Source organism: Penicillium daleae (genome assembly GCF_028827525.1).
Source record: "Penicillium daleae strain IBT 16125 chromosome Unknown utg000009l_segment0_segment0, whole genome shotgun sequence".
Classification (NCBI taxonomy): domain Eukaryota; kingdom Fungi; phylum Ascomycota; class Eurotiomycetes; order Eurotiales; family Aspergillaceae; genus Penicillium; species Penicillium daleae.
In genome coordinates this window covers 2978961-3001498 of record NW_026623157.1, presented here as the reverse complement: position 1 = coordinate 3001498, position 22538 = coordinate 2978961, and the positions used below count along the sequence as shown (strand labels likewise).

At 51.1% G+C, this 22538-nt stretch overlaps 9 protein-coding genes across 9 annotated transcripts; 6 read left to right on the top strand and 3 right to left on the bottom strand.

The window, feature by feature from the left end:
- Positions 1 to 369: 369 nt before the first annotated feature.
- On the top strand, positions 370 to 1884 carry N7458_012235 (uncharacterized protein; the record flags this gene model as incomplete). Its single annotated transcript, XM_056915617.1, has 1 exon — positions 370 to 1884. The coding sequence occupies one exon, from the start codon at positions 370 to 372 to the stop codon at positions 1882 to 1884; it is 1515 nt and encodes a 504-aa protein (XP_056760371.1).
- Positions 1885 to 2391: 507 nt separating this feature from the next.
- On the top strand, positions 2392 to 3255 carry N7458_012234 (uncharacterized protein; the record flags this gene model as incomplete). The annotated part of the gene is made up of 1 exon (XM_056915616.1): positions 2392 to 3255. One exon carries the CDS (start codon positions 2392 to 2394, stop codon positions 3253 to 3255), a length of 864 nt encoding a protein of 287 aa, XP_056760370.1.
- A 3010-nt stretch (positions 3256 to 6265) lies between these two features.
- On the top strand, positions 6266 to 7822 carry N7458_012233 (arylsulfotransferase family protein; the record flags this gene model as incomplete). The annotated part of the gene is made up of 1 exon (XM_056915615.1): positions 6266 to 7822. One exon carries the CDS (start codon positions 6266 to 6268, stop codon positions 7820 to 7822), a length of 1557 nt encoding a protein of 518 aa, XP_056760369.1.
- A 1530-nt stretch (positions 7823 to 9352) lies between these two features.
- N7458_012232 (uncharacterized protein) lies at positions 9353 to 11371 on the top strand (the record flags this gene model as incomplete). The annotated part of the gene is made up of 1 exon (XM_056915614.1): positions 9353 to 11371. The coding sequence occupies one exon, from the start codon at positions 9353 to 9355 to the stop codon at positions 11369 to 11371; it is 2019 nt and encodes a 672-aa protein (XP_056760368.1).
- Positions 11372 to 11861: 490 nt separating this feature from the next.
- Positions 11862 to 12159, top strand: N7458_012231 (uncharacterized protein; the record flags this gene model as incomplete). The annotated part of the gene is made up of 2 exons (XM_056915613.1): positions 11862 to 11997; positions 12062 to 12159. 2 exons carry the CDS (start codon positions 11862 to 11864, stop codon positions 12157 to 12159), a joined length of 234 nt encoding a protein of 77 aa, XP_056760367.1.
- A 1000-nt stretch (positions 12160 to 13159) lies between these two features.
- N7458_012230 (ribonucleotide-diphosphate reductase subunit RNR2) lies at positions 13160 to 14638 on the top strand (the record flags this gene model as incomplete). The annotated part of the gene is made up of 4 exons (XM_056915612.1): positions 13160 to 13189; positions 13269 to 13514; positions 13633 to 13966; positions 14028 to 14638. The coding sequence occupies 4 exons, from the start codon at positions 13160 to 13162 to the stop codon at positions 14636 to 14638; spliced, it is 1221 nt and encodes a 406-aa protein (XP_056760366.1).
- Positions 14639 to 15236: 598 nt separating this feature from the next.
- Positions 15237 to 15950, bottom strand: N7458_012229 (SRP9/SRP21 family protein; the record flags this gene model as incomplete). The annotated part of the gene is made up of 2 exons (XM_056915611.1): positions 15237 to 15701; positions 15879 to 15950. The coding sequence occupies 2 exons, from the start codon at positions 15948 to 15950 to the stop codon at positions 15237 to 15239; spliced, it is 537 nt and encodes a 178-aa protein (XP_056760365.1).
- Positions 15951 to 16728: 778 nt separating this feature from the next.
- Positions 16729 to 20068, bottom strand: N7458_012228 (WD40 repeat domain-containing protein; the record flags this gene model as incomplete). The annotated part of the gene is made up of 5 exons (XM_056915610.1): positions 16729 to 18468; positions 18527 to 19082; positions 19335 to 19495; positions 19621 to 19790; positions 19957 to 20068. 5 exons carry the CDS (start codon positions 20066 to 20068, stop codon positions 16729 to 16731), a joined length of 2739 nt encoding a protein of 912 aa, XP_056760364.1.
- Positions 20069 to 20635: 567 nt separating this feature from the next.
- N7458_012227 (2-oxo-4-hydroxy-4-carboxy-5-ureidoimidazoline decarboxylase) lies at positions 20636 to 21315 on the bottom strand (the record flags this gene model as incomplete). Its single annotated transcript, XM_056915609.1, has 3 exons — positions 20636 to 20689; positions 20755 to 20854; positions 20924 to 21315. 3 exons carry the CDS (start codon positions 21313 to 21315, stop codon positions 20636 to 20638), a joined length of 546 nt encoding a protein of 181 aa, XP_056760363.1.
- Positions 21316 to 22538: the final 1223 nt, after the last annotated feature.

The window sequence follows — 22538 nt, the reverse complement described above, 5'->3', positions numbered from 1 at the left end:
GGGGGTTGGAGGATGGGGGCAAGATTGTATACTTGCCGATCAATAAACAAACTTCAAAACGCTCCCCCTCTCCACCAACAAGACCAGCGACTCTCCACATCCCCCACATTGAACCAACCTTATGACTTGGTTGTTATTCTTCGTGTTGGGCCTGGCTGCGGCCTTTAATAACCCCCCGGCGTGGATATTTGGTGTGGAAAGGCTTACCGTGCTACGTACGTGATCCCAAGAAAAATCAATGATGTAGAGTCCGAGTCAAGGGGTGACGCTAATTGAGGATCTAGAAATGCTTCCTTTGAACCGGGTGGTTGGCTGGAAGAGCCAGACCGGTCTGCCGTGCCCCTCTTGGATTTACGTGTGTGGCCGCGTATGAGTTTGTATACCCCTGGCGATAATCAGGGGTCGTTTATCATCGACGCGGATATCTCGTATATCTACGGAGAGCCACTGCAGCAAACAGGAGGAGGACATAGCTCTCAAAGTCTCGAGGTGGAGATCCTCGTTGACGAGGTGCAATTGAAATTGCAACACACCGTCAAGGTGAACTCAACGTCGAACGAGTTGGATTTCCCTCTGCATAGCCTTGCTCCGCGCTCTCAGCCCTACAGCGTAACCCTCAAAGCTACGCGCTCGACCGGTGGCCGTGTATACACCGCGACCACGCAGGTGTATCGTCTCCCAGAGCGCACTGATGGAGGTAGCGTCACAAAGGTTGACAGCCTCTACGGCGGACTACTCGTTCAGAACAAGACCTCGAGCTCTTCTAAATGGAGTTCCCTCCTCCCATATTCCTTCTACGTGAGCTGGGATGGCTGGCTGGAGAAATCACTCAGCAATGTCCAAAAGTTCAAAGACCAGGGGTACAACATCATCCACATTGTTCCGAATGCTGGACTCGCCAACCAAGCCTTCAATTTCACCGAACTAAACCTGTTCCTGGATAAATGTGACGAGATCGGACTGTGGGTAATGTACGATATGCGCTGGACATATAAGAACCTGACCTCCGTACGCGAGCAGGTCAACATGCTCAAGACACGGAAGAGTATGCTCCTCTGGTACACCGGCGACGAACCCGATGGCCAAGGTGACCCATTGAACGCAACGAAAATCACATACGACCTCATCAAATCGTTAGATCCGTGGCACCCGGTCTCATTGTGTCTAAACTGCTACAATTTCTACTACGAAGAATACTCCTCCGGTGCTGACATCATCCTGTCAGACGTATACCCGATCGCGGTCAACACCAGTTGGTCCGTCGTCTACGACACAGCCTGCAACACCACCTACGGCTGCTGCGGCTGCGACGACTGCGAAGGAACACTAGACGATATCTCCGTCCGACTGGACCGTTTCACCGAGTACCAGTCCTGGATCGGATCCGCTCCCAAACCCCTCTGGGGCGTGCCGATGGCCTTTGGCAATGAGTCGTTCTGGACGCGGTATCCCACCGCGGACGAGGAGGTGAGCATGACCATGCTCAGTGTGAATCATAATGCCAAGGGCATTGTGATGTGGGATTATCCGACGAGTGTGGAACTTGCCCAGGTGACTAGTGAACTGAGTCGGGTTCTTGCTGATGAGGAGGTTGCCGGGTTCTTGTTGGGTGCGCCGACGGTTGCGTTGCGGGCGATAGGTCAGCAGAATATGGATGTTGCTGGGTGGAGGGTTGGTGCGAGGATGCTAGTTAGTATTTTGGCTTTGCAGACGCCTGCGTGGGATTCAAGTGTGACGATTGCGTTGCCGGAGGGTGCTCGGGGTGTTAGTAAGGTGCTTTGGGGATCGGGGGAGTGGAGGGTTGTTGGAGGGCAACTGGTGAAGAAAGGTGGACGTGGATTGGAGACGGATTTGGTGATTGTTGAGTTTGAGGGTGGGCATTAAATGTCGATATTTCATGTAGGTATTTCGAATATCTGGCTACCTCGACCGAGGCTGATATGGGTCAATTCGACTTGTGCAGATTGGCGTGATCTTCCCGACCAATGTGCATAGTATCCAGTCACAAGCTAACATTCCGTAGACTGGGGCTCTGATGTACTGTAGGTCGGCCTCATAGTCCAGTAAGATTAGGCAAAGTTCCGTCGACCAGTAGTAACTGAGGGCAATTAAACTCGAGACTACCATGGTGCCGTTCTCGTGGTTACACTTGGGAGTTGCGATAAGCCAATGCCGCGGCGTCATTCGCTGCAGATTACAACCGTAATCCCTCCAACGCGTGCTCACTTACCCAATTGGAATATTAGCAGGGATTACTCTCCGTACTGCATTACATATATCACCAGCATATTTCCTCCGTAAGCATTTGGGATTCCGTGTTTCTGATTTTTCCCCAACGTATCATCCTTAAAATCGTCCTTCAGACCACAACTCCCTCAACCCCAAGCGACCATGACAACTGTAAGCACAGTGACGACGACTATCATCCTCGAGTCCGAGAAACCACACTCCTCCGCCCCTCTCGAGACAGTAAAATACGCCGATCTTCTAGAAAAAGATGCCCTCGAAACCTCTAAACTCCTCCGATCCTGCCAAAGTCCCGGATTCTTCTACCTGGATATCTCCGGCACAAATTCCTACTTCAACGGCGACGCCTATCTGGAAAATATCCGATCGCTGTCCCAGCAACAAGAAGAGTACTTTTCGCAACCCTTCCATGCCAAGATGAAAGACTATCTCGACGTTTCCGCTGAAAAGGGTTACCGATATGCGCCGGACAGCGAGACATTCGACGTACCAGCCAGTTCCTTTCACGAGGAGGATATACCATCTCCTCTAGATGCTTTGTCGATATATTTCATGATGGCACATGCACACGCAATTGCGACCACACTGATTCGCAGTTTGTCACCATTTATCGGCAATGAAGATGTACGGAAATATGTAACGTCCGCCCATGATGAAAACGATGTATCGCTCTCCGGGTTGAGACTGGAGAATCTCCTGGCCGAGGAAAAGGAAAAGCAAGGGTATTATTATTCCCCAGGATGTACCGACGGAGGGTCAATCTCACTGCGCTATTGCGATGAGGCGATGATTGAATATTTAGACGTTGAGACGGGGGGTTGGGCATGTATTGAACCACGCAGGAATTGCCTGGTTGTAAACGTGGGGGATATGTTGCGCGCAGCTAGCCAGGGCCAGTTTCAGAGTCCGCTGCATCGTGTGGGACATCCGTTGGTTGGGGTTCAAGATCGTGGATGTGTAACGTATCATCTATGGCCTGCGGATGACTTGGGGTGGCGTGGGAGATGAGATTGACCGATTGACCGAGGTCGTCTTGATTCGATGTTTATTCGAAACATCGGTGAACATATTAAACAAAATAAATAAATTCATGATGATTGAATGGAGCCCAAAAACTGTATGAAAAGAAGATCAGACTGAGCGCCACGATCTTGGAGAATACAAAAGATTTTGTGCAGGAGAAGCAGTGACCAAGAGGAGAACAAAGGGAATATGAATCTTGGGCTCTAGGGCCGTAACAAGTATATGCTAAGTGAAAATTAACAGAGACAATCCAATGAGGGGCAAAACGTAAATAAGAAAAACAAGGTTGGGGGATATAATTCAAAAGCACCAAAGAGAATCAAAGGAAACCCAATAAACTCCACCATCTATACTTCCCCCCCCCCCCACCCATGATATCAACCAATACGATGAAAGTTGCGGAGGTGCTGCACAAGAGTATCTGCACGATTACAGATCTTATCGCAGTCGTCCACTGGGCAGGGATGGGCCCCTGGGGCAATATGCATCTTCCGTAGGTGGCGTATGAGAGAAGACTCGCATCCGAAAGACCCTGAATAACGGCACCCTGTCCACCTACAGTGCCAGATCCTGACGGTGGTGGTGGTGCTACGTGAGCTCCTTGAGCCGCTAGTCAGCTTTTGGTGCGAGGTCAAAAGTACGAGACGGGGAGAAAGTTGTTGGGCGGTGGATCTAATGTCTACAGGGGAGGGAGGAGGTGGATCGCTTCTGGTTGGAACATACTCAGAGACTTGAAGAGGCCTACGAGTGTCAATATTGGCCTGTTGATTTCGTCCTCCTGGACTAGTAGGGGTCATACAACCCGGGTGAGGTTCCTGGGGAGGCTGGGAAGTCGGTGTGAGCAGAGAGGGCAGTCATTGAATGATAATAAGACGGGGAAAACGCCTTGGGTGTGACGTAGAGATCAGACTTACAATTTGGATTAGTTGGTGGAGTCCATTAGGTGGCATGGCACCAGTCAAATCCCTGTCCGCAGTACGAGGTCTCCAGTGGGTTGTCAACCTCATTGCACCGCCCACGCTGGATTGGACAGGGGGGCTCGGGCGCGGAGTTGCCTCGTTGATGGCAATGAAGACTGGCTGTTGTTCCAGCCCAATAGTTGGGTTCCAGCCCTCCTTTGGAACGGGGACTGGTGCTGGCGTAGTTGGCAAAACATGAGAAGGATTGCTCTCGCGGTATCCCAAAGTACCTGAAACCTCTTGGTCCCATTCCCACTCGCGGAGACAGTCAAAGGGACTTGCCATGATTATTGTGGCTAATTGAAATCAAAAGCAATGGGGCTGGGACTGTTTAGAGAAGGATGGTAGAAGAAGGCGAGTTGGTATGGGTGATGATTGTCTTGATATGGGGAAGAGGGCCTGTTATATAGATAAAAGCATGAAACGGAGATCGCGGACAGGGGCCCAAAAGGTGACCCTGGACTAGTCACTTGGTGATATAACTACACACTATTGTGAGCTATTCCGAAATATCGGTGACCACCTACTGGAAGTCAAACTCCTGGCTCCAAATTATCCTGGGTTTGATTGGCAAAGCCCCACATCCTCTTATAAGCTCCTGGTTGGGCCCGCGAGTTCACTCCATTCAGGAGCAGGTCGTCGAGTGCTATTGTCGGCGAGGGTCGGGCCCCAAGAGGCTTATGCGTGACCATAGTGATGCCGCGTGCCGCGCCCGCATCTTCACTCTTGAGTTATTTTATCTCCGTGCTCTCAGCCAGGCTCCAGTCCTCCGTGCTTCTTCTAGTCATGCCGGCAGCTATCAAAACAATGTTGGCCTTGCGCCACTGCGACTGGTACAATCCAGGAAGTCCGGATTCGTAAATTGTTCTTAAGAATGTCACTGTCTCCCGGAGTCCCGGGATTTCTAGAAGGCGCCACACGGAGCCCCGTTTAGGGCAAACGACAAGTCATATCTGACCTGGTGGAGTCTGACATTCTCTCTTTTCATATTGTTTGGCGCTCTTGTCACCTCGTGCTAGAATCGGCAGATCCTTTTCCTGGTTCATCATCAATGCATCTCATAGCCCTCTTCTGTATCACATCCATGCCGCCACTACCACTAATTCTATCCTTGAACTGTCAACTCAAGAAAAACTAACTTATAATAATACATCATAAGTTTACTGTTAAGGTCTTGGGAGCTTTAGGCTCTGGGCCAAGCGCCTTTGGCCTCTTTAGGTTTGGCTTCTGGTTCGCTCAGCTCCTCTCCTCTATCATCTTTCCTACACATCTCCTGACACACACTTTTCTGTGTGCCTTTGATCCCTGCGTCTCATTCATAAAATATGTTGTTTAAACCTCGATCTGTTTAAATCCTAGATTTGTGGTCACATTAGCTGCTCAACTAACAGGCGTGTGATGCACATTGTATGGTCGGACGTCTGAGTCCAAATTCCATTTCCTCTTGAAGATGGTTGACGAAGGGAGCACCGCCGACCAATGTGAAGCAAATATTTTGTGACAATTTAGAGATCGGCTAGATTAAATACTCAATGACTACTGGCACTGTCTCCAATTAAGACCTCTGTCAAATAATGCCCCCGCCCTCGGGATCTCGGATAGCCCTAACTCATGGAGCATGCCACGGGACGATCACCCCGCCACTGAGACCCAGATCCGACTTTTTGTTTGGAGCAGTCTCGGAAACAAACAAGATGATATAGCAAATTTAGAGATACTTTTGTATCTTGGAGGATGAGCCCTCTCAGTTTCGTCGTGAGCTTCCTATCCTTCTCCCTCAACGGCAGCTATAGACAGATCTCTTTGCTAGATCCCACTCCACCTAGCTTGACTTCTGATCGTCATGTCGGATGGCCCTGCCGAAGAAAGGAAAAGATCTCAGACTAAAGCACTTCGCCTGCATTGACCAAAACATGAATCCGGGCCTCGGCGATCTCCAGTCAATTGCGATTTTTCTCTAAATATTCGGCAAGTACATAAGACTCGTCGCCTTCCCAAGACAACTTCACACGCCACAAGTGATATTCACCACTGCAATGTTGGGATTATTATATATCGGCGCCTTCTCATTCGCAACGTGCGTGAGCGCGAACTTGGCCTATAAGTCTCGACCAGATCTCGCTGTCCCTGTACTGAACATTACTGTTCCTGCCACTAACGAGGCCGCGGATGGACTCATCTTTTATACCCCAGAGAGCACTTACGCGGATAATACCAACCATGGGCCTGCTCAAAGTGGCCCGTATATATTCACCGATAAGGGTGAATTAGTGTGGTCGGGTTTTGGATTTATTGGTCCAAGGAGCGAGAACTTCCAGGTCCACACCTACAGAGGACAAAAAGTGCTGAGTATCTTCGAAGGTTCACACAACTCACCAATGGGTCATGGCCATGGACGGACCACTATCCTGGACAACCGATACCGGTACTTGAAACAGATCAAGGGAGGGGGTCATAAACTAGCTGATCAGCACGAGTTCCTATTCTTTGACGACAACTCTGCTGTCTTCACGATCTTTGACCCAGAAATCAGAGACCTAACTTCATACGGCGCAACGTCAGAGAGTCAGCAATGGATCCTCGACAACAAGATCCAAAAGGTTGATACAGATTCCAACCGAGTCTTATGGGAATGGAGCTCTCTTGACCACATCAACCCAGCTTATACAAACTTGACTTTACAAAGTGGGAACGCTGGCTTAGGCACAAATTCGAGTCAAGTATGGCACTACTTCTACATGAACGCATTTGATGTCGATCCCGAAACAAACACATATCTCATATCCGCTCGAAGTATGTGCACCATCTTCAAAATGGATGGAAATACCGGCAATATCATCTGGCAACTGGGCGGGCCAAATTCCAATTTTTCGCTTGGCGAAGGCGTGGATTTCTGCTGGCAACACGATACCCGCATGCACAAGAAATATCTGCACCACGAAACTAAGGGATCCAAGGAGATCATCTCATTCTTCGATAACTCTGCCCATGAGAATCTTGCAGGAGGACCCGATCTCCAGACTCGCGACTACAGCGCGGGCAAGGTGGTCGAACTCGATACGAAGACGCACAAAGCCACTTTGATCGCCAGTTTCCGGGCCCCTGGAGATCTCTCGGTTAGGTCGCAGGGAAACTTACAACTTCTTCCGAATGGAAACGCATTCATAAATTGGGGATACAACGGTGCAATTTCAGAGCATAAGCCAGATGGGACAACTATTTTCTTTTCCAAACTTGACTCTGGAAGACTTGGTCCTGGATCGGAGAACTATCGGGCCTTCAAGTTCGAATGGCACGCTGTTCCTTATGAAGAGCCAGCTTTGGTGGCTTTCAAAGAGTCAAATGGCACCTCTTGCTACGTTAGCTGGAATGGGGACACTGAGACAAAAGTGTGGAAATTCTTCGCACAGGCTCCCGGCAGACGGAGACTCCCCCTGGGAAGTGCGAACCGACGTGGATTTGAGACCAGCTTCCATACCGTGAGAAAGGTTGACTTCGTCATTGCTGAAGCGTACAATAGCCGAGGTGAGAAGTTGATGTCGTCTCCTGCCATTAAAGTTGTGAAGTACAAGGCACGACTAGTTTACCCCTAATGTAATCTAGCTTTTACATGAACTACAACCCAAACATGATCTCAATGGTACAGACATCTTCGGATTTTCACGGGTCGTATTTTGAGATCCCTCTGAATAATCCTTGATACATTCGGTAAATTTATCTGTCAAGGCCGCCGACCTCGGAAGTTGTGGAATCTTTTGACCTCTATGTATGAATTCAAACTGTTGATGATTTGATCCTGGAGACCGGAGAAGAGTTGTACTGATGTCGTCATCATCGGCCAGAGATTGATGCAAACTAAGCAAGTGAATGACTTTGAAACACCCGACCAAGGTGAATACTACTAGCCTTGCTCGCATGGTGGAACTCCCAAAGACTTGAACAAACAGAAGAAGGCAGCGGGGCAGTAACGGGGGAATTCAAAGTCAGTCACAAACGAATAATTTTCTCCCAGTGGATTTTGTGTTTGAAAACAGCCTGCTATATCGTCAAATACTTCCCCGCGTTAATCAAGAGGCCCCCGTTCCCCGCGAAGTAATATTTTGATTGTAAAAGAGAAAAGGAACACGCAATGTGTAACAAGTCAATACCCATGACGAACCAGGATTCCTTCTTGAAAGGGTAATTTGTGCCGTACTTGAGATTTCTCGATGCCTAGGATTGACGGCCGACTACATTCGTTGTCGTGAGTGGGTGGAGTAGCAGATCTTTACTGTATTTCGCGCAGAGCCGACTTGGCAATTAACCGTCCCTCATATCTGATCCTCTGCAGTGCTCGGTTTTACGCCCACCCTGTCGGACTTGTCTGCTGTTTATGGAGCCGCTGATGATGATCGGTGATGAAACACACGAAAGGAGACATAATCTCGCTTGCTATCCCACTGGAACATGGAAGGAAATTCCACCTCATTTGTCTAATGCTGTCCTCTATGGGACTAGTCCCTTTTCCCAGCAAGGGTAAGCCTGGAAGAAAGGACCTATAGAAATGGATACCATGCCAAGCATCGGGCTTTCGGCCAGTGACACCAGGTAAAGTAGTATTGCCAAGGCTTTATGGGTGAGTATTTCTCCGGGTTGAAGAGGATACAGATCCACGAGTACAAGGTCTTCAAGATACCTGATCCATTCGAAGATCCTCATATTGCCAGGATAATTCAGCGCCCAATTAGAGATCAAAAAATAGAGTTCATTGCTAACCATATCCATTGTGCCTGACGTGTTTCGACCGCAGCAGTTGCATACTGATGCAGAGAACATGTACTGCAAAAGCCAACGGCAGGTGGAATCATCCAATCCTCTTCATCAGATTAGATTGCCGTGAGGAATATGACACGGCAGCTTGTTTCTACATGGGTTCCCCACTTCTGCAGGTCAATGTACGGATGAAAGAGTGGAACTCAAACCACAGCATCTGACGGGCAATTTGCCCATAACAGGATACGATCGTTGTTCACCGAGGAGATTTCTCTCTGGAAATGGTAGGAATCTTCACTATAAAGATGCCCGGAGCACCGACTGTGGTCATTTAACTCAGGAATTTTTCCTACGTTTGAAGCAATTACACAATGGGTTCCTTCTGGGCCGGCATTACCCTGCTGGGTTTGAGCCTACAGCCAGCGCTGGCTCTCTGCCCATATGCGGCGGAGATGGGTGCAGACGCTAAACAGACATCCATGCCACATTCCCCTCATCCTCATGAACTCCGAGATGCACCCACGACAAATGGCAAGAAGGGTGTTTTCTATATGAACCGCATTACTCCCGGCACGTCTGAGCTCTATATCGCCAACGTCGATGGGTCCAACGAGCGCCCTCTCTTATCGAACCCTGTCTATGAATACCACGCCACCTTTTCCCCGGATGGAAAATGGATTACTTTCACTAGCGAGCGGGAAGGTGACGGCAATTCGGATATCTATCGTGTTAGGACGAATGGTTCTGATCTGGAGGAATTGGTCTCAACACCCGCAGTGGAAGACTCGGTGGTCATGTCTCCTAACGGAAAATACGTTGCTTATGTGTCCACAAGCAACGGATACAAAGCGAACATATGGGTGATGAATCTGAAGAGCGGCAAGAAATGGAACTTGACTGATACCGCCTCAACTGCTGCCAATGCGTCTTTGCCGAATGGTTACTTCCGTCCGTCGTGGTCGCCTGATGGCGAGTGGCTTGCTTTCTCGTCTGATCGCAATTCCGGATGGTATGGACACGGTGATCCGACTTTCTTGGGTCTGAGCGGCTGGGAACATACACAGGAATTGTCCATCTATGCTATCCGGCCTAATGGCTCGGATTTCCGGCAGATTGCTACAAAGAGTGGCTGGTCTTTAGGTTCCCCAAATTGGTCGCCAGATGGTAAGAGAATCATCTTTTACGAGATGACCCGCGAGAACACCTGGAACTCGCATCGTCCCGAGTCTATCGACTCGGCAAATTCGACCTTGGTTTCCGTCGACTTTGCAACTGGCAAAAACCGCCGGGTTGAGGTGCAAGGTGCTGGCGTGAAGGTCTTCCCTCAATATCTGACCGAAGATAATATTGCCTACTTCTACAAAGGGGGTACCAAAGAGGGATTCCATACCACAAGCGGCGCATACGTGAACACGTCCAGCGCAACCATCCGCTCCCCTTCATGGTCGCCGGATGGAAAGCAAGTCGTCTATGAAAAGACCACCTGGACCATTCGCCCTATGGCTAAGAAGCTGTGGAGCTGGGATTCTGACTGGGATTATCGCTTCACTGATGTATTTCCCCAGCTATCCAACCAGAACATGCTCGCCATCACTCAGAAGCAACTCGGAAACTCGTCTATTGTCTCCATGAACGCCAATGCAAGCAACGAGCATGTGGTGTATAATGATTTAAAGAGCGGTTTCCTGAGCTCGTCAATGGTTTCTCAAGGACTTGCCGGGGCTTTCCAGCCCTCGTGGTCCACTGATGGCGAGTGGTTGACTTTCGGAGTGGGCTTTTGGTTCCAGAGCCGCGCTGAGGGTGGTGGCTGGTTGGTTCGAGCTACAGCGAATGGCTCGTACTCTGAGGTCTTGACGGAAAGCAAGTCAACCCTCACAACCAACAGCTCCATCATCAACTCCGGGTTCCCTAGCTTCTCCCACGACGGGAAGAAGATTGTCTACCGAGTATGGGGTACCAATTCCACACAAGGCGACAAGTCCCAGCTCGGCCTCCGTATGCTAGATCTGGAGACCCGAAAAATCACCGTCTTGACAACGGAGTGGGATAACCTGCCATTCTTCTCGCCAGATGGTAGTCGCATTGTCTTCACCCGCAAGACAAGCGCCACAAATTACGACGTCTGCACGATGAAGCCCGATGGCACCGATATCAAGGTGCTGACCAGCAGTGGGGCAAATGATGCCCATGCCGTTTGGACCCATGATGGACGGATCATGTACTCTTCCGGCATGTTCGGTTTCCAATATGAGTGTGCCTTGTACGATCAGACTTTCCAGCCCTATGGGCAAATCGTCATTATGGATGCGGATGGATCTAACAAGCGGGTGCTGACCAACTCAATTTGGGAGGACTCCATGCCCTTGTTCGTGCCGAATTCTGCGCTGTAGAACAGCCCTGATTGAGCATCGCGAACCATAACTGGACAGCCTGGGTGCCGGTAGAGGTTGGCTAAGGGTAGACTAGGAGGCATTTTGTATATATGGCTCGAACGAAGCTTTCCTGTACTTATCCCAACCTGTCAAGTAGGAGGCTTATCGCACATGCAACGGAGATCTCTCGCGTGACCAAGTATCTAACCCGAGTGAATTAGGCAAATGTATACAAAAAGTAGACAATCTATTGTGGAGAGAAACAGCAATTTCAGCAGGAATTACAACGATCGGAACAGCCATCGTACACTTTCTAGGAACGTGATATCCAGAATTCATCTCAAAAGAAGAAGACGCGTTGAACTCACCAAACTATAATCGAATTGCCGAACATGGGACCAGACGGTTAGACCCGATAACAGCATAATATTAGGTTAATTGAACAAGTTCAAGAGTCGAAAAATGTGCTCCTCACGCTCCTCTCCAGCAAGCCTTGCCAATTGAATTCATGGGCAATGCAGGGTTGCCCGAGACACGAACCTGCCAGGTGGAGACGCGCCATGGCGATGCTCGGCGCTCGGCAGGGATGAAAGGCGGAAACCGCAAATCCGACCTGCGCAAGACTGCAGAACCTGCTTTCCCGGGTAAGATGTGGCTGGCTAAACCTAGATGATAGGAATTTATCATCATATATCAATATTCCCGGAGCCCGGGCCTGGACGCGCCAGATCGTAACACGCGAGCTGGGCGATCAGGACATTCTCCGACGCGAGTCACTTTCGAAGAAGACCCACTGCTGGTCCTAGTTTATGGGGTTGAAAGCTCCTTCATTCCTTTTAGAGCTGGGATCTTACAATCCATATCTTGGATCGTTGTTGCTCTGATATGAATTACAGTTTAGTTTGTGCTTTGCATAGCCTGACTGATCCCTCAAGTCGGTCTTTGCGTGATGCATGAAGGGGGCTGGGAATCCTCCATGGACAGCTCTGGGCCACGACGCAAACAACTGGGGATCCATGCAATAAAGACCCCATTGGACTCGTTGAATGGTTTCAATTCAAGCCTAGCCCCTCTAAAGTGCCAATGATATCCGTAAACCCGGGTTTCCCTGCTTTGTCGCGTCGTGCCAAGCGCGTGGGAGAAGACCCAGTGGCTTATCTGATCGTGCTTCAGCCTGCCCCAAGTGGAGCCTGATTACGTCGAGCTGAAAACTCTTTTTGGGGGAAAACGCGTTCTGGAACGCGTTGTTGTTGGTCCTAGCTTTCATGGCCCCGGTAGACAAGAAAATGGTTGTGGTTGTTGTGGATTGTAGCTATAGATGGGAGATTTTTGAAGTGTTTCATGTATGAAAGTACAGGGCAAAGCGGATATCAAATTCGACATAGCAAGCAATAATCTCGGTGGCAAACAGCAAGAGTATAACCTCGGAGATACTGGTCGAGGGGGCTACCACAGGCACGGCCATGGATCGACTGCCCTAGCGTCGGATGTTGCTGGAAAGGCAGTGGCATGAGAGCACGTCAAATTATTGTTCGTCGAATGTTTTTTGCTGGTCGACGCGCCTTGCGTCCGGACCCGATGGGCTGCTGAGGTAAGCGGGGCTGGGCGCGTGGTCACGTGCACCGTGACTTAGCCCGTCGCGCTAAAAGATTCACGTCCACCAACTACTTAACCGATTCTTCTCCCACTCCAACTTTCGCGCTTTCTCTTCCTCCTTCCCCAAACGTTTGCCTTTCCCTGTTTTGCGGTGCTTGTGTTGCATTCAGTTGTTCTTCAGTCATCACATTCCCTTCAACACATCTTCCAATGGCCACTCAAGTCACCCCTTCGAAGCAGGTACGTGATGTCACTACCGTCCCCTCTCGCGATAGACGCGTCGAGAGCATCACTTTGGCTAACGCGCGTGCTTTCTTAGGCTGCTTCCTCCTTCGAGAACCTCAAGATGAGCGACTTCCCCGTTAAGAAGCTCGACTTCCAGTCTGTCGGCAAGGAGAACGCGCCCGCGTCTCTCAAGCCCGTTGGCGCGACCACCACCAAGCCCGTTGAGAAGGCCCTCGAGGCCTCCAAGGTTGCTCCTGGCATCAAGGAGGCTGAGGCCAATGAGCCTCTCCTGCAGGAGAACCCCCACCGTTTCGTTCTCTTCCCCATCAAGTACCACGAGGTAAGTCACGTCGCCGACGCGTCTACGCGTAAAGTGGTTTGGACGTGCAGGACTCGACCTGCCGCACCACCTCAATTCGCCATGAACCATGTGCTGACAATTTCTTTTCTCTCGACAGATCTGGCAAATGTACAAGAAGGCCGAGGCCTCTTTCTGGACCGCTGAGGAAATTGATCTGTCCAAGGATCTGCACGACTGGCACAACCGCCTGAACGATGACGAGCGCTACTTTGTCTCCCACGTTCTGGCCTTCTTCGCCGCTTCTGACGGTATTGTCAACGAGAACCTGCTGGAGCGTTTCAGCGGTGAGGTCCAGGTCCCCGAGGCCCGTTGCTTCTACGGTTTCCAGATCATGATGGAGAACATCCACTCTGAGACCTACTCTCTGCTCATTGATACCTACATCAAGGAGCCCAAGCAGCGCACCTACCTCTTCGATGCCATTGACACCAGTATGTATAATCCCGCAATTCCATGTTCATCTCAAGATCTAGCGTGCTAACCAACCTGCAGTCCCCTGCATTAAGCGCAAGGCTGAGTGGGCCATGAGGTGGATCTCGGACCGCGAGTCTACATTCGCCCAGCGCCTGGTTGCCTTCGCCGCCGTTGAGGGTATCTTCTTCTCTGGCTCGTTCGCCTCCATCTTCTGGCTCAAGAAGCGTGGCCTCATGCCCGGTCTGACCTTCTCCAACGAGCTGATCTCTCGTGACGAGGGTCTGCACACCGACTTTGCCTGCCTGCTGTTCTCCCACCTGAACAATCGCCCCAGCAAGCAGGTTGTTGAGGATGTCATCGTCGAGGCTGTTGGTATCGAACAGGAGTTCCTGACTGATGCTCTGCCCTGCGCCCTCCTCGGCATGAACTCCAAGCTGATGTGCCAGTACATTGAGTTCGTGGCTGACCGTCTTCTGGTCGCTCTCGGTAACAAGAAGTACTACAACGCTACCAACCCCTTCGACTTCATGGAGTCTATCTCCCTGGCTGGCAAGACCAACTTCTTCGAGAAGCGTGTCGGCGACTACCAGAAGGCCGGTGTCATGGCCTCCACCAAGAAGGAAACCAGCGCCTCGGAGGGCGAGCAGGCCCCCAAGGACAACGGCCTCAGCTTCGATGAGGACTTCTAAATGCTGTCCCGTGTCATTAATATTCCCCCCTCCTTTCCTCACCACTCCGCTTCTCTTGTTTTATACCCCTCCAGTTGTGGGGGTTACCTCACGCTGCTCTCCACATGATATCACGCTGTTTCTCTTGTCTGTTTGTTCTTCTTCGCTTTTGATGGGATTCCTCCGAAGGCTACGCATGGATTAGGCGTTCTATCGTTTTCCTTTGTTTTTTTTACTTCTTGGTCTGTCCTAGACTTCTGACCACAATGTCTGATATTGGATGGATGGCGGATATGTGTATTTAACGTTTGAATCACTGTTCATTGTATCTCTGCTTTCGTAGCCGTGGATTTGTAAAAGAGATTTCCTTCTCAAGCTTGATACAAGCACACCAAGGGTTCCTCAATTAGGCAGCCTGCACAACGCCCACCCACGCACCTGGCTTCGGAGTGGTCGCAACCAAGAGGACTTGACTCGGATCCCACCATCTAAACATCGCGCTGTCCATTGCACAACCAGTCCATGAACCCGTAACATGTCATTATTCTCTGAACCAATCCATTCAACCCACTCTATCCTACCGTCAGTCATATCAACTCTCTTTCCCCCAAAGAAACACCTATCGCTTCCCCTTCCCACCCTTCTTCTTCCCCTTCCCAGCCTGACCCTGACCCTGACTCTTCCCACCCTGCCCCGCACTCACAGCAGCCGCAGGCACAGCAACACCCTCTTCAACCGGCGCATCAACCATCTCCACATCACCCCCGGCCAGACCAGCTCCCGCCGACAACCCGAGACTCGCGACGTCTGCGCCAGCGGCTAACTTGCCCAATCCCGTGATCAACCGGGTTACCTCGGCGATTTTGTTAGTTTGGTATTGCAGGACGATGCCCGTGGTGGGATTGTAGGTTTTGAGGGTGAGCGCGGCGACGGGGGCGGTAGTTTGGGTTTGGGGTTGTGTTGAGGGGGTTTGAGGTTCTGAGGGGGAGGTGGAGGAGGCGGCCTTTTTGGCTTGTGATTTTGCGCGTTTGGAGCGGGCGCCGGGCGTTTCGGTTGGGAAGTGGTATTTTGTTGTTATCCGGGTCTGATTAGGGGTGTTAGTTTGTTTTCTTATTTTTTCCGCTTTTGATATTCTTCAAAGAATGGCGGGATGAGTGGGAATATTGGTAGTGGCAGTGGGGGAGTTGCGGATGCGTGATGTGATTCAGACAGTAGAGTAGCTGTAGCTATCGGGATAGAGTTGCATATAGCTTCAACTTACAGTCTCCGGGTATGCCTCTAGAAGCTGAGCTGACTGCTCCAGGAAAGCCTGGGAGGTGGGGAGGTAAGGCATGGTGGTGTGTGGGCGAGAGCCGGTCTCGCTTTGAAGGCGATTGTGTGGATCGAGTAGAGAGGCTCAAGTAGCAGATTGAGTTGCTCTCAATTGGAAAAAGTGATGAGAAGGTCAAGTGCACCGGCAGACAAAGTGCTGTAGGAGGGTTGGGTGGAATTGAGAGAGGTGGAGGTGGTTGAGGACAGTCCGGGGTGGAAATGGAGGAGACCAGTTATGTTATCAGCGCCGGACTTTTTCCAGGTCTTGGCATCGGCGGCCGAAGACATGCTTGAGCTCGGCACTATACTGTGGATAGCATCATTCCGCACGACTTGATCTACAGGACTCGATGATGTATATAGTTGAAAAGATTCACAATTTTTGAATTTGTGCACTCTTCATTCTATCATGAAGAAAATTATCATTTTATGCACTGCACCTGAGGAGTATGTGCCCTCCAGCCATGCTCCTCCACCAAGTATATTCCATCCAATAGACAAATCCAAGCACATATGGCCAAAATAGTAGCAAGTAAAAGAAAAAGAAGACATAAATTACAAGGAATCAAATCCTGAATATCATAACCCTGCAGGAACCAATCCCCCAGCACCATCGCAAATTTAAAAAAACCCAAAGTCATCAACATAACCAAATCATACACATCTTTGCAGAGATCCAAATCTCAGCCTCCAAGATACTCCAAAAAATTATCATAAATATCCAAATGTCCAAAAGGGTTCCTCCAAATAAACCAAAAAGAAAATCACCAAGTAGGCCAAAAAAAATCCAAGTAACACACTCACTCAATAGCCCGATTACAATTCACACAAATCAACCTCTGACTCCCATCCCTCCCCTTCACGCCCCGAAAATTTGTCCCCCGACAATTCCTACATCGCATAATATCCTCCTCCCCCGCCGAGGAACCATAATCACTACTCAACGCACTCGGCGCAATACTCACCTTCCGCTCGATGCCGGACGGGATGCTATTAGGACTGAGCAGATTGTCCGATTTGCGCGATTTCATGGCCAGCGCGTCGTGCGTGATTTTGTTCCAGTAGGCGTAGCTGTGGTCGCCCTGCAGCCAGAGGGGGTTGTCTTTGGCTTTGCCGCTGGTGATGAGGTCGGCTGAGGAGGCGGGGAGGTTTCGTGGGTCTGGTTTGGCGGGGTGAGAGCCTGATGGGCCGCGGCCGTTTGTTGGAGTTGGATGTTCGTGGGAGGGGCGTGGGGAGGGCGGTGGGGACGTTGTTATTACAGAGAGAGACTCGTTTGGACCCAGACTGGAGGGTCGAGATGAGGAGAGGCGGAAGGTAGCTGAGCGGCGCTGTGGGGATGGAGTACGTGTGCGTAGGCCGGAGCGGGATCCTTCTGTGCTGGTACGGCCGTGGCGGACGACGGAGTTGCGCCAGGATATGATACGTTCGGAGGGAGTCTTGTGGGAGGATTCCTTGCCGGTGGACGATGCGATGCTGTTCCGGGCGGAGTTGGAGCGTCGTAGGATTCGTCGTGAGATTGTTGAATTGGCGTCCCAGTTCTCGTAGCGGCGTTTGTGGTATGCACAGTCTTGCCGGAGGACCTTGATCTTGCCGGAGTAGTCGGCGATGACGATGATGTTCCCGGCTGCATGTTTGGAGCGGGAGATGTAGGACGGTGATTCGTAGGCCATTTTGCTGACGATGGATAGCCGCGGTGCGGAGGAAGATCGATTGTGTTTGTTCTCCTGGTCTCGCGCTGGGCTTTCCTGCTTTGATGATTCTTCGGTGCTCATAAGAGCTACCGGGGGTGGATTGCAGATATCGTAGATCGGATCTTCGGACAGCCCTAACACCTGCTTGGTCTTTGTTGGCGCGGTGATTGCCACCGTCACTATGGCAGATTGCGTTTCAAATACCTCCACAGCTCGTTTATCTGTGTCTCGCTCGACAGTGCCTATGGGCCAGACATATGCTCTGCGATCCTCGCTTCCACAGATGACATGCTTGCCGTTGTCAGTAAATGTCGCGCGGATCTGGCTACACGTATTTTCGTTTCCGCGGAATTTGGCCTCCAGCGCTCGCTCACGGAAGTCGTACATGCGGATGCGGGAATCGTTGCTGGTGACCAGCAATTTGATATCGCCATTGGGATCGTCAGCCGGAAGTGTCATGGTGTCGATCCCAGTGATCTTATTCCCCTTTGAGTTGCGACCACGAGCAGACCGAACGTGGATCTGGCCCGAGACTTTCAAACCCTCGGTATCGTATATATTGAGCAATCCATTCAGACACCCGGCCATGGAATACCGTCCGTCAGGTGTAAAGCATACCGCGGTGATCATATCGGGCACGGTGGTGACGAAAGCGACATTCTTATCGGGGATGCTCCAAAGACGTAGTTTCGTATCGAGCGAACCAGCGAGGAAGAACCTATCGTCGCGAGGATGAAATTGAATTGACGTGACAAAGTCGCTATGCTGAAAGCAACAGAGACATTCACTCCGACTGGCATGCCACAATCGAACAGTTTTGTCCATCGACGAAGAGAGGAGAAAATTGTTCTATAATCCGATTAGCCTGTTTCCCAGGAGGATCCCTCTATTTCTAGGCCTGCCATACTTTACTCCAGCTCAAATCCAAAATACTACCCGTGTGTCCTTCAAAGGCTTGAACCGGTTTAGGGTGAAAGACAGGCGCCTTTAGCCGTGGTGGCTGATCAGCTGTCGGTGTCTCCTCGGACCCCTGCGTGGCGTTCGCGCGCTCGTCTGGGGTAGAAATCACCGCCCATACTCTGACTATTTTGTCCTGACCAGCTGCAGCAAGAAACTTGCCATCCCTGGAGAACGCCAGAGCCCAAATCGCATTTCCAGTTCCTTCGTCATTTGGAGTGCTGGCCGAGGTGGACCTTCTTCGATCGGCGGCTCGGGGCGGGGGGCGTGCACCGTCTAGTAATTCCTGCGCTAGGAATACTTTGTCAAAGACTTTGTCTTTTTTATAATGCACGCGAGTTCTGAGATATCTCGCAGGCGCTGGATGTCGTGGAATAAATCCTATCGGATTAGAAGTATCGACGGACATGCGGCTGGCATCTGGTTCTGAAATTTCATCTTCCGCCTCAGACAGCTGGTCCTTCTTTCTGGTGCCTATAAGGCGGCTTAGAAAAGAGACGCCCTTTCTAAAGGTAAAGCAAAGGGAAGAGGCGCAGGTCAGCCATCATGCAACCAGATATATAATATACGAAATGAAACCAGCCCAGTCGCTCGGTGTCCGGAGCCCGAGGGAAAGAGGGTTGTTCACGAGGAGGGGCGGAAGTATGCGGGAAGGGGGGACAAGTAGATCATGCACGAGACGTGGGACAGGCATCTGCGTGTGATCGGGGGTTTTGGGAATTCGGGGGGCTTTGAAGCTTCCACGACCTGACACTCACTTCTTTTCTTTGGGGAGGTTTGAGTTTGACGCTGCGTCTCCCCGAGCGGTGCTGGCCTCTGACAGGTTCAAGTCGGAGCTACCGGCCTCGGCCTCGTATGAAGCCCGCCCAAGGAGTTTCAAGGGAATTGACTTTTGAGTATTTGTCCGTTGGATGATATGCTAGAGAAATCGAAATGAGAGGATGATCAACCGGGGTTTCTTTGATAGTCTCGCCGCGCTCTCGGCCGTTCGCTTTGTCGGAAGACCCGGAAGTACATGGCATGATCCATGATCGACCTGCTTACCTGGGATAAAGGGTCGATGGCGCTGTTCTCTGTTCTCGTTTCGTGCAGCGTATAAGTCGAATTCCGAGCGACGGGCCCGCCGATCTGCTGTGGACGACGAGAATTCCGCTGCGCATCTTGTTGGCCAGGACTGGAGCCCGACGCGACGTCCGACGTGACCGACCCTGCGCCTATCGATGGTGATGATCGCCCGTCAGCGCTCCATCCTCTGATTTAACATTGGCCCGCCTGGAAGCCTGGCCATAGGCTCAAAGATCAAATGGGGGAAAGTAATCCCCAGATTTCCAAGCCAACTAGACCAGACTCCAATGCCTGCATTGCAGCGCTTGCACGTACCAATGGGAAAAGTTTGTGAGACGCTGAGTGGTCCTGATTTGGGCTCGACAGCTATCGCGGGGCTCGTCGAGCTGCGCGGTAATGCGCCATGCTGGTCGGCACTCCCCTCCATTTAGTCGCGTGTCCCCGTCGCATAGGGTGTGGTCGTGATTGGTGGGGGGGCGAGGCTGGAGGGATTAAGGATGGAGAGACGGTATTCTTGGGAGATTGGTATTGGGTGTTAGAGGAATTGGGCGATAGTTAAGAAGAGGAATGCGACTCTGGCTAGAAGCTCCCAGAAGCGTTGGAAGCGAGAGAGGCAAAAATGCAAATACGGACAACTGATAGGTTCGAGCGGCAACGGCCGGAGAGCGATGGATGACATCAAATGGCCCGAGACGCTGTGCAGAGTGGAGACGTGGACGACGACGGGACCCTGACTCTCGTTCTCATTGACTCGGATGCTCTGCTTATCGCTGACAAGCGTCGCTAAGACCTGGTGGGGTTGGAAATCTCTTTGTTCTAGAATTTCTAGAAGAGACAGTGTATAAAGTATGTCAAATAGGTACATATGTTCATCATCACATTCAAATTCATTGACGCTCGTATAGTTCAGACAGTATCATCATAGATCCATCAATCCACGTCCTCCGAGGACAGTTCTATCTTGGTTTTGTGGTTATTTCAGCGGCACTTTTCTTTAAATGCGCGCCTGCAGCTTTCGTGCACGATCCTTGGCAATGTCACACATGGCCTAATCTCCGAGTCAGTTGGGATCTACAGCGGCATGTCTCTGACTATTCCTGCACCGGCACGTACCTGAATAGCCTCTGTAATTTCCTTCTCCTTGTCCGCCCGGTCAATGCGCTGGCGCATCTCCTCCATAATCACGTCCCGACTGCGCCCATTGACAAACGTCCTGTTGTTGTAGAGAAGATCAGCATTCACGGAGCTAACAGAGGATCAATTCAACCAGGGGAAAACTTACACGAATCGCAGTCCAGGGAACTTCTCTTCGTACTCGGTGTTGAGCGCCAACAACTTCTCCGCCTGTTCCTCAGCGCCCGTGTTCAACTGCGCCTGCTCCTTCTTGCTCAGTTCGCTGAGATGTTCGGGGTTGGCGGGGGCCCGACCGAGCCGCGGGTGCGATCCCAAGATGCCAAACAGCACTTGTCGGTCGGCGTTGGGCGCAGCCAACGCAGAGATGCGACCTCCCACGGCGTCAATGAGGGCGGCATAGGAGTGGAAGGTCTGGTTTGCCAGGATTGGCAGCATTAACTGGTGGATCTCGGGCGAGGGCTCGAAGAGAGTGTCGAGCACGCGTAGCTGGGTCTCCTGCGCCTGGGAGGGCAGCGATGAAAGGGCGGGGAGATCGGCCATGGCTGTGACTGGTGGGGATTTTGGATGATCCGGTCGAGGGTTAAATGGTCGAGAGAGATTTCGTCAATTCCAAGCTTGACTTTATGGGGAGGGATCGGGTTGGTATAAGTAGGTTGTGTCCGCTGTCGGGGGTCGCCGAGTGAGTCGTTGTTCGGGGCGGGGACCAGCGGAGGTGAAGAACAGTCGGTACAGCAGTGCCGTCGTGGAGGGTACGGTGTCCTGGATCGAGTCAATAAATTTAGAATGGGAGATCAAAGCATTCAAGCCGGATTGAGATCTGGACTGAGGTGATTCGCCCTGGGGATGGCCGTGAAACTATGTCACGAACAGCCTGGATTAATGTACAGTTTGCATAGTACGTATGATAAAGTGCTGGTAGGGGAATGCTCGGCGGTACCTCCCTGGTAGACTCGAGGAGTACTGAGTGTGGAGTATGGAGTATAGACGAAGTACTTTAAATGCTTCGAGAACGCATTGGAATGGAACAGGGTGTGGAGCGGTACAATTTGTTTTTATCTACTTGGGGAAGGGCTATCATTCAAATGTCACTCTAGTTCTATCATTTACCTTGTTGAAGATAGTTCGTATACTTCGGGTATACTTCCAAGGCCGCGACCGGTCTAGTCCTGTCTGATCGACACCGATACATCGATGCATTGACACGTTGGCCACTGGAGAAGAACGAGATCATCGCATTCTTCGCCGTTTCGTCTTCGCTGTTCTCGGCACTGAGTATACGGAGATGTGACCTCGCGTTGTGCTTCGCCAATGTGATCGGTTCGGGTTTCTTCTCTGCTAACTACAGTATGTGCGACAGGCCCAGGTTTCGATGATCCAATGATCTAAAAATCCAATGATCCAAACGCCCACTGAACCAATGTCTCAAGGCTTCAATGGCCCCCCCTCGGCCCCCAGAACCAGCACGAGGGGCTAGCTATAACGAGCATTGACTCTGAACGAGCGTTTCAGAACCTCCACTGAAATGAGGATAGCCGCGAGTGGAGTCGACCAGCGAATTGGGAGCGGGTGTGCCCCTGAACCAGTCCGACGCCAGACGGGAAGTAAGCAGAGGTTTGCCCAGTCCATCGTCGTGTCTCCGTGGGTTCAAGGTTGACTCGCTCGGCCTATCAATTGGCTGTATCTCCCGTTCTGTCAATCGTCCTTCCTCGTCCTGATTGGGGTGATTCCCACTCCTCGATCTCGAGATCTCATCCGTGGCCCCA